Source organism: Scyliorhinus torazame, chromosome 9, assembly GCF_047496885.1.
Source record: "Scyliorhinus torazame isolate Kashiwa2021f chromosome 9, sScyTor2.1, whole genome shotgun sequence".
Classification (NCBI taxonomy): domain Eukaryota; kingdom Metazoa; phylum Chordata; class Chondrichthyes; order Carcharhiniformes; family Scyliorhinidae; genus Scyliorhinus; species Scyliorhinus torazame.
In genome coordinates, this window is record NC_092715.1 from 157,971,060 (window position 1) to 157,981,820 (window position 10,761).

The window sequence follows — 10,761 nt, forward strand, 5'->3', positions numbered from 1 at the left end:
CCCAGCGCCTGGTGCGAGAGATCGCTCAGGACTTCAAGACAGACCTGCGTTTCCAGAGTTCCGCCGTCATGGCCATGCAGGAGGCCAGCGAGGCTTACCTGGTGGGGCTCTTTGAGGACACCAACCTGTGCGCCATCCACACCAAGCGAGTCACCATCATGCCCAAAGTCATCCAGCTGGCCCGCCGCATCCGTGGGGAACGCGCCGAAAACCCGGCTTCACAACAACGGCTCTTTTAAGAAGGGCAGCACGGTAGCATGGTGGTTAGCACAATTGCTTCACAGCTCCAGGGTCCCAGGTTCGATTCCCGGCTTGGGTCACCGACTGTGCGGAGTCTGCACGTTCTCCCCGTGTGTGCGTGGGTTTCCTCCGGATGCTCCGGTTTCCTCCCACAGTCCAAAGATGTGCAGGTTAGGTGGATTGGCCTTGCTAAATTGCCCTTAGTGTTGGGTGGGGTTACTGGGTTATGGGAATAGGGTGGTGTGGGCTTAGGTAGGGTGCTCTTTCAAAGAGCCGGTGCAGAATTGATGGGCCGAATGGCCTCCTTCTGCACTGTAAATTCTATGATTCTATAATCCTGGGTTTGTTGATAATGGAGAATGGTAATGTCAATTAACGTCAAGGGCAGAGGTTTAGATTCTCTCTTGTTGAATATGGTAATTGGCTGGCACAGGTGTGGCGCAAATATTATTCCCCGCAGCGATGTCCTGCGGCTAAGATGATTGACCTCCAACAACCACAATCACCTTCCTTTGTGTTAGGTCTGACTCCAAACTCTCCTTCAGCCAATGGGGCAGTAAACAGAAGGCAAATAACCTGACATTTGCCAAGTACACAGCTACAAGTAGAAGAGAAATGTCAACGAAATATGGAAGATTAGTCAAGTTTCATGAGCACTTGAAAGGACCAGAACCAGCAAACAACCTCCTGACACACATGTCCTGGTATTTATTGCATATATGCAAGGTAATTAATTCAAGCAAGTAATTATATCTCAAGATATTCAGAAATATAAATAAACCAAAAATCTGGGCATGCTTGGCATGAGCATTGTTTATTTTAAAATGTGTTTCTAAAAACTCAGCTAATTTTAAAAAGTGATAGCTGTTTCTTTCAACTTTCCATTGCTTATCACAGTAGTAACATGTCAAGAGTAAGGAAATTTTGCATTCCTCAAATGTGTTTTGATTAACTGGTAAGTACAAACCCCACACCATGTTTAACAGTCTCCAAATGCAGCTTTGAGAAATTCGTAATGAATTCATAATGAATTCATAATGAAGTTCATACTTTTCCCCCCAAAGAGACATATCAAATCTACCCAAGTGTGAGAGATTAGGAGTGACAACATCCAAATGTGTACATTGGCAGTGCTTTAAAGGTCCACTAAATAAAATTGTGCATCCTAAAGCCACACAACACTACCAAACTGGTAGTCGTCTGGTTGAAATCACCTTTATATCATTAATCCCATTAGAGCACTCTCTGCAATTTTGCGTGCAACTTGTTGAAGAGTTTCAATGCCGAATGGTAAATTCACCCTCAGGTGCCATTAGTGAGCTTGGCGAGTTAGTTGGTCAGCCAACTAGCTCCTGGAGTACTGCAGACATACCTGGTTCAGACATTGGATTGACATTTAAAGTTACCATATTATGAAATAACTCTACGTACCTCCTCATTGCTTCTGTGACGAACTAAGGATTTTTAAACTGGATTGAGAGCTATAGGTTTATTTTCTTGTTGTTTAATGGGAAATTGTGCAATAGTGTTAAGGGGTAATTGTTCTTTTTGGTGTGAAGTTAAAGAGTTTAATATTGTATTCATAATAAAGTTTTGTTTAAAATGCCAAAGCCCTATATTTTCATGCAATCACTCCTGGAGCGAATCATTCTTTCCGCACAGTCTTGCAAAACAAGTCTTGCGAAATAAACTAAAATATTGGGATTTTGGTCCAGTAACGTAGCCACTATTGGGGTTTGGTCTGGGATCGTAATAAAAGTAGGGGCTTGGGTCCAGGATTTTAAGTATAATTCCTTTTTTGGCTTGGGGTTATTGAACTTAAAGACAGTGAGTGTGTGTGGAACGATTGCATTCTTTCAGGTTTTAAAATTTAAACAGGGAGTGACTGGAGATGGTCTCTTTCAGTTGCAAAAATTTTCCTGGGTATGGAAGAGATTACTCGGGATGGTTTACAAAGGAATGTTAAAGCAAAATTTTGAGTTTAGGAGTAGCTGCAGTTAACCTTATCTAAAGGGGTGAGGGTAGAGATAATACAAGCTCAATATTCAAATTTGCCAGAGACACAGCCTGAATCATTAGAATTAGTTAGAAATTAATTACAAACGGAAGTGAAGAACTTGGAAATGAAGGAAAAGGAGAGATTGGCAATGGCAGAAAAAAAGAGCTTTTCAAAAAGAAATGGAAATGAGAAAGATTGAGGTGGAAATTTAAAAATAGCAAAGGAAGAAAAGGATAAGGAAAATAGACCAAATGTATGACGCACTTTTTGGAGTGTCGGAAGACCCTGGAATCCAGGGGGTCGAGAGAAGATGACGTTTTGGCTTTTGCCTCCTTGGTAGCCCGGAGACGGATATTACGCGTGTGGAGGGACTCGAAGCCCCCGAAATCAGAGGTATGGATTGGTGACATGGCTGGGGTTCTCAGTCTTGAGAAAGTTAAGTTCGCCCTGGTAGAATCGACATTAGGGTTCGTCCGGAGGTGGCAGCCGTTTATCGACTCGGAGAAAACTAAACTGTCAGCAGGTTCAATAAGGGGGGGTTAGGCGGGAACAGTGGGAGATGGAGGGATGTGTTACGCACTGAACTCTGTTTACTTGTGTATTTGTATCTTTTGTTATTATAAAACCATAAATGCCTCAATAAAATGTTTATTTTTAAAAAAAGAATCCCAACAGTGTAAAGGAGATTCCCATTGAGTCTGTATCGTGCATCTGAAAGAGCATCCTGCTAGGCTCACTCCCCCGCCCTATCTCCGCAACCCTACCTAGCCTTTGGACACGAAGGGGCAATTTAACATGGCCAATCCACCTAACCTGCACATCTTTGGACTGTGGGTGGAAACCCACGCACACACGAGGAGAATGTACAAACTCCACAGTCATCAAAGGTCAGAACTGAACCTGCCCTGTGAGGCAGCAGTGCTAACCACTGTGCCATCCTAATCTTACCTCAGTCACTCTCCCCTTTTCCTTCAAATCTGCTGTCATTATCCCACACCACAAAAAAAAAATCATCTTGCAAACTACCACCCCGTCTTCAACATCCCTTTCCTCTCAAAATAAAAATCTGTGCCCACCTTTCCCAGAACTCTATGTCTGAATCCCTCCAATCAGGTTTCCACACTTGCTACAGTACCAAAATGGCTATTATAAGCCAGAGGCTGACAACCCACGTGACTGTGACTAAGGTAAACTGTCCTTCCTTCTCCTTCTTGACCTGTCTGTAGCCTTTAATGTGATTGACACACCATCCTCCTTCAATGTCACTCCACCATCATGCAGTTTGGACCACTGCTCTCACTTGGTTCCATTCTTATTTAATTGGAGCCAGAAAGTCACCTGCAATGGTATCTCTTTATACTCTTGGGCTATTACCTCTGATGTTACCCAAGGATCTAGTCTTGGCCCCCTCCTACTTCTTATCTACTTGCCACCCCTTGACAAAATCATCTGAAAACACATTAGTTTCCACATGTACACTGAAGACACTCAGCTCCACTTCACCACCATCACCTCTCTTGATTCCTCCACTGTCTCTAAACTTTTATGCTGCTTGTCCATCATCCCGTACCCGTTGGGCAGAAATTTTATAGAATCATAGAATTTACAGTGCAGAAGGAGGCCATTCGGCCCATCAAGTCTGCACCGGCTCTTTGAAAGAGCACCTACCCAAACCCACACCTCCACCCTATCCCCCATAACCCAGTAACCCCACCCAACACTAAGGGCAATTTAGCATGGCCAATCCACCTAACCTGCACATCTTTGGACTGTGGGAGGAAACCGGAGCACCCGGAGGAAACCCACGCACACACGGGGAGAACGTGCAGACTCCGCACAGACAGTGACCCAAGCCGGGAATCGAACCTGGGACCCTGGAGCTGTGAAGCAATTGTGCTAACCACCATGCTACCCCGTGCTGCCCTAAAAGGAAATATTGGGAAGAGGAAATCCATTATCTTCAGTCCACACCATAAATTCAGTTTCATAGCAAGACTTCATCGCTGATCGTGGGAACTGTATCACAGTGAACTGATCTCAATCCTGACATCATATCTGACCCAGAGATGAGTTTGTGACCACATATCCACTTCATCACTAAGACTGCCTATAATATTTCCATTCTCTGTAGTCCACCTTCGCCCTTCTCAGCTCATGTGCTGCTGAAATCCTCATCTATACCTTTTATTACCTTTAGACTGGACTATTCTAAAGCACTCCTCACCAGCTTCCCATATTGTACCTTCCGTAAACTTGAAGTCATCCAAAGGTTTGCTGCCTCACATGCACCAAGTGCTGCTCCACTATCACCTCTTGTGTTTGCTGACCTACATTGGTCTTAAAATTCCCATCCTTGTTTTCAGATCCCTCCACGGTCTGGCCCCTTCCTACCTCTATAAATTCCTCCTTGATGTGCCATCAATTATACAAAGACGAGTTGTGGAACAAAACTGTGGCTTTAATAAGCTAAACGGAAATCTGCTGGCAACTGATCCCGAACTGGGGCAGGGCCAGAGGTCAGCCACCTTTACACAGAGCTGAGGGGAGGAGCCACAGGCGGAGCCAGCAGAGACAACAAACAATATATACAATACAGTAAGTGGTTTACCACAATATATATAATACAGTAACAGTGGTTTACCATATTCACCCCCTGGTTAAAAAAAAAAAAAAGAGTCCGGCGAGGGTGAAGTGGACTTGAAGATCGAGTCTGTCGGGGGCTTTGACCTTCCGCCGTGAACGCCTCAGTCACGGCTGTGGTGTGGGCACTGGTGTAGAGACCTGTGTGTCCTGGAGCGTGTCGTCTTCTTCTTCATCCAGTAGTTGAGTCGGTGGAGAGACGGAGACGGTGTAGGGGCGGAGGTGGTGGTGATGGTCGCTGGGGGGCCTGCGGGTGCCAAATTCCGAAGTAGCCGAGTAGTGGTGGAGGGAGACGGTGTAGGGTCGGGGGTAGTAGTGATGATCATCGGGGAACCCGTGGGTGCCAAATCCCGAAGGGAGACTGTGTCCTGCTGCCAGTCATGGTGTGCCACGTAGGCATATTGTGGGTTGGCATGGAGGAGAAGAACCCTTTCGATCAGGGGATCCGATTTATGACTCCTCGCATGTTTCCGGAGGAGGACAGGCCCTGGGACTGTCAGCCAGGACGGGAGCAAGACCCCTGAGGTGGACTTCCTGGGGAAGACAAACATTTGTTCGTGAGGGGTCTCATTGGCAGTACACAGGAGTGACCGGATGGAGTGGAGCGCATTGGGAAGGACCTCCTGCCAGCGGGAGACTGGGATACTTCTAGACTGTAGGGCAAGAAGGACGGCCTTCCAGACCGTCGCGTTCTCTCTCTCCACCTGTCTGTTTCCCCGGGGGTTGTAGCTGGTAGTCCTGCTTGAGGTGATGCCCTTGCTAAGCAGGAACTGACACAACTCGTCACTCATGAAAGAGGAACCCCGGTCGCTATGGATGTAGGTGGGGAAACCGAATAAGGTGAAGAGACTGTGCAGGGCCTTGATGATAGTGGCAGAGGTCATGTCAGGGCATGGGATGGCGAAAGGGAAACCCGAGTACTCGTCAATAATGTTGAGGAAGTACACGTTACGGTCAGTGGAGGGGCCCTTTGAAATCGATGCTAAGGTGATCAAAGGGGCGGGAAGCCTTTGCCAGGTGCGCTCTGTCTGGCCGATAGAAGTGTGGTTTGCACGCCACGCAGACCTGGCAGTCCCTGGTCATGGTCCTGACCTCCTCGATGGAGTAAGGCAAGTTGCGGGTTTGACGAAATGAAAAAAACAGGTGACCCCCCGGGTGAGAGAGGTCATTGTGGAGGGCCCAAAGTTGGTCTACTTGTGCGCTGGCACATGTACCGCGGTTAAGGTATCTGGGGGCTCATTGAGCTTCCCAGGTCGATACAAGATATCGTAATTGTAGGTGGAGAGTTCGATCCTCCACCTCAGGATCTTGTCATTCTTGATCTTGCCCCGCTGTGTTATTAAAACATGAAGGCAACCGGTCAGTGAGGAGAGGGAATCGACTGCCGGCCAGGTAATGCCTCCAATGTCGCACAGCTTCCACAATGGCTTGGGCTTCCTTTTCGGCGGAGGAGTGTTGAATTTCGGAGGCCTGAAGGGTACGGGAGAAGAAAGCCAGGGTAGCGGCCAGGGCAAAGTCAGACGCATCGCTCTCCACCTGGAACGGGATGGACTCATCTACTGTGTGCATTGCGGCTTTGGCAATAACTGCCTTGATGCGGTTGAAGGCCAGGCGGGCCTCAGCCGCCAGGGGAAAAATGGTAGATTTAATGAGTGGGCGGGCCTTGTCCGCATAATTGGGGGCCCACTGGGCATAATAGGAGAAGAACCCCAGGCATCTCTTCAGGGCCTTGGGGCAATGGGAAGTTCCAGGAGGAGTCGCATGCGGTCGGGGTCGGGTCCTAGGACCCCGTTTTCCACCACGCAGCCAAGGATGGCTGCGTGGGTTGCGTGGAAAACGCATTTCTCCTTATTATATGTGAGGTTAAGGAGCTTAGCGGTGTGGAGGAAATGTTGGAGGTTAGCGTCATGGTCCTGCTGGCCATGGCCGCAGATGGTGACATTATCCAGATACGGGAACGTGGCCCGTAGCCTGTACTGGTCAACCATTCGGTCCATCACTCGTTGGAAGACCGAGACCCCATTGGTGACGCCGAAGGGGACCCTGAGGAATTGGTAGAGGCGGCCATCTGCCTCGAAGGCAGTGTATTGACGGTCCTCCGGGCGGATAGGGAGCTGGTGGTACGCAGATTTCAAGTCAACAGCGGAGAAGACTTGAGACTGCGCAATCTGACTGACCATATCAGATATGCGAGGAAGGGGGTACGCATCGAGCTGCCTGTACCGGTTGATCGTCTGACTGTAGTCAATGACCATCCGGTGTTTTTCCCCAGTCTTGCCGACCACCACTTGGGCTCTCCAGGGGCTGGTACTGGCCTCTATGATCCCTTCCCGCAGGACCTCTGACCTGATAAAAGGCCTTGTCCCGGGCACTGTATCGTCTGCTCCTAGTGGCGATGGGCTTACAGTCCGGGGTGAGGTTAGCGAAGAGCGAGGGTGGAGTGACCTTAAGGGCTGCGAGGCTGCAGGCAGTGAGGGGGTGCAGGGGTTCACCGAACTTCAAGGTAAGGCTTCGGAGGTGGCACTGAAAATCAAGACCCAGTAATAGGGCAGCACAGAGATGAGGGAGGACGAAGAGGTTGAAATTAGCGTACTCTACGTCCTGTGCCGAAGGGTTGCGACACAGTACCCCCGGATCTCCATAGAATGTGATCCGGAAGCCAGGGAGATTTTCTGGGTGGCGGGTAAAAGTGGGAGGGAGCAGCGCCTTACCGTATCTGGGTGGATGAGGCGGTCAGTGCTCCAGGAGTCAAAGAGGCAGGTCGTCTCGTGCTCATTGATCCGGACGGCCATCATGGATTTAGTGAGGTGATGAGGTCGAGACTGGTCGAGGGTGATAAGGGCGAGCTTCGGAAGGCGAGTGGGCTGGTAGAGAGTAGCGGAGGCCAGCTAACGACTGGGTGAGCAGGGGTTCCGGGGTGCGGCGGGGTGACTCCAAGATGGCGGTCCCCACGGGTCGCACGTGGCGGGTGGCATCGAAGATGGCGGCCTCCACGGGTTGCACGTGGCGAAGATGGCGGCTCCCACGTGGCGGGTGGCGTCGAAGACGGCAGCTCCCACGGGTCGCACGTGGCGGGTGGTGTCGAAGATGGCGGCCCCCACGGGGCGGATGACGTGGTAGATGGGGGCAGTCCGATAGGCAATACGTAGCACTGCTGGGTCTGTAAACTTTAGGAACAGGTCGGGCCTGGCAGACTTTGGCGAAGTGGCCCTTCTTTCAGCACCCGTTGCAGATCATGCTCCGTGCTGGGCAGCGTGGTCTGGGGTGCTTACCCTGAAGTAGCATCTCGGGCCTCCGGAGTTGGCGGATTGATGCGCGGCACAGGCTTGCGACGCACCCGGGTCGGGTGATGGCGGCGCCCACGAGGGTGCCGCGTGGTCGGAGGTGCAGGCCGAATTCAAGAGCTGCACTGTCTCTTGGAGGCCGAGTGTACCCCCTTCTCGCAGGCGCTGGTGGATGTAGTTAGATTTTATGCCAGCGACATAGACGTCCCTGATCAGCAGCTCCGTGTGCTGGACAGCCGATACCGCCTGGCAACTACAGTTCCGGCCGAGTACCCGCAAAGCACGCAGGAATTCGGCCTGCGATTCTCCAGGGCGCTGACGCCTCGTGGCAAGGAGATGCCTAGCGTATACCTTATTTACTGCCTTTACTTAATGCTGAAGGGGCAGTATCACCTCTTCGTACGAGGCAGCGTCCCTGATAAGGAGGAAAACTTGCGGGCTTCCCCGGGCGTTGAGGACTCGAAGCTTGTGGATGTCGGCGACGGCGGCAGATTGGAGGCAAGCTTCGAAGCAACTTAGCCAGTGCTCAAATGTTGCAGTGGCTTTGGCTGCTTGGGGGTCCAGTTCCAGTCGATCAGGCTTGAGTGATGCATCCATCTTAATCGTTTAGCTTATTAAATTGATGTGCCATCAATTCTCCAAAGACGAGTTGTGGAACAAAACTGTGGCTTTAATAAGCTAAACGAAAACCTGCTGGCAACTGATCCCGAACTGGGGCAGGGCCATAGGTCGGCCACGTTTATACAGAGCCTGAGGGGAGGAGCCACAGGCGGAAACAGCAGAGACAACAAACAATATATACAATACAGTAGTTTACATATTGTGGTGAGCCACATATGGCTATTGTATATACTCACTGTTGTTCTATTATTACTATTATCATCGACATCCACAATTGTATATACTTACTGTTGTTGCTGTTACTGTTGCTGTTGAATTGTTGTGTTGATGCTGCTGTTGGCTCCGCCCCTCTGAGGAGGTATATAACCAGCCGATCTGAGACAGGCTCAGTGCGAGAGAAGCTACAGGTTGGCACACATCTAGTTGATTAAAGCCACTGTTCTTTGGTACAAACTGTCTCAACTGAATTGATGGTCATCATATATAATACAGCAACAGTGGTTTACCACACTCCTCCCAATAACTCTCAAGAGCTATCAGTGTTCCACCAAACCATCTGGCCTTGCTTTCAGTTGCCCAGGCCCCAAGCTCTGGAATATATACCCTCCCTAAATCCCTCCACTTTCCTGTTTTAAGATGTTTCTTAAAATCTGTCACATTGAACAAACTTTTGGACATCTGCCCCATTTCCTTATGTGGCTCAGCCATGTTTTGTTTTATGACGTTGCTTTTACTAAATTTAAGGCGCTAATTAAATACACATTGCGGTCGAAGGGACATTTACACACCTCAAAAATCCAGATTCGTTTAATTGAAATTAACATCTCGGCGCGGTTTGATTACAGTTCACCCCACTCACTCCTCGGTTTGCACCAAGTACAAATTTAAATTTATTGAACAAAAAGGCTTGCCCATAAGGATCAGTTTACACAAGTTTAAAAGTGTGAACAGAAATGCACAATGCAGCAGTTATTTATTTCACCTACTTAACGGAAGGTTTGTGTCCCGCATGTGTAAACATTCTAGGCCAACCTGACTCTGATTTTTTTAACGGAACTGTTTGCTGCTCCGTTTTGTTTAGAGATCGGCCTGAGTCAGCCTCCTGTCTCCTTACCTCATTCGCTTCGCTTTGCTGTTGTTCTTTCTTCTTCTTCCTTTTCTGTTTCTTCTTCTCGTTGTTGCCGGCCCCGGCCTGGCTGCTGCTGTTTTTCTTGGCTGCTTCGGCTCGGGGACTTTTCCCGACGCCGTTATTCCGCCCAGAGTCTGACTCCGAATCGGACGAGTCACCCTCCACCCGGAGCAGAGCAAAGCGAGAGGCGGTGGCGGGGAGCGAGGCCGAGCCGACTGCTGCCGCCATGACGGGCGCTTCAATCAGACAGGGAGGGGAGATGTCCGAGAGACGGCAGGCGGAGGAAACTTCCCCTCACGCTCTGACTGCCACCTCGGCGCCGGTGCCCGCGGGTCCGGGAACGCGCTCGGGGCGGATCCGGAGCGCGCTCGGGCGGGAGCGCGCTTAGGCCGGGCTGGGCGGGTTGGGGGAGCGCGCTTGGACAGGCCCCCGGGGCGCGCCTGGGCGGAGACGGGCGCGCGCGTTCTCAATCCCGGGACATTGGAGCCGGGCGCGCGCGCGCACCCACACACACCCTCACACCAGCTCCAGTGGCAATGTTTTTTTTTAATATAAATTTAGAGTGCCCAATTCATTTTTTCACAATTAAGGGGCAATTTTGGCTAATCCACCTCCCCTGCACATCTTTTTGGGTTGTGGGGGTGAGACCCACGCAGACACGGGGCGAATGTGCAAACTCCACAGGGACGGTGACCCGGGGCCGGGATCGAACCCAGGTCCTCGGCGCCGTGAGGCAGCAGTGCTAACCACTGTGCTGCACCCAATGAGTCGCAATGCTGCAGCTTCCTATTTATTCACACATTAACACAAATAGAATTGGGGGGGGGGGTCTTTCCCCCAGCCCACAC

General features: G+C 50.2%; 1 protein-coding gene across 4 annotated transcripts in view; it reads right to left on the reverse strand.

The window, feature by feature from the left end:
- gkap1 (G kinase anchoring protein 1) overlaps nucleotides 1-10,282 on the reverse strand; it is a 100,157-nt gene extending 89,875 nt beyond the window's left edge. For 2 of the 4 annotated variants that reach the window (XM_072516668.1, XM_072516666.1), the window contains exon 1: nucleotides 9,899-10,282. In XM_072516668.1, coding sequence (XP_072372769.1) covers nucleotides 9,899-10,141 — 243 coding nt within the window. In that variant the 5' untranslated portion in view covers nucleotides 10,142-10,282. The remainder of the gene's footprint in view (nucleotides 1-9,898) is intronic. The other 2 variants (XM_072516667.1, XM_072516665.1) reach the window with 1 other exon arrangement.
- Nucleotides 10,283-10,761: the final 479 nt, after the last annotated feature.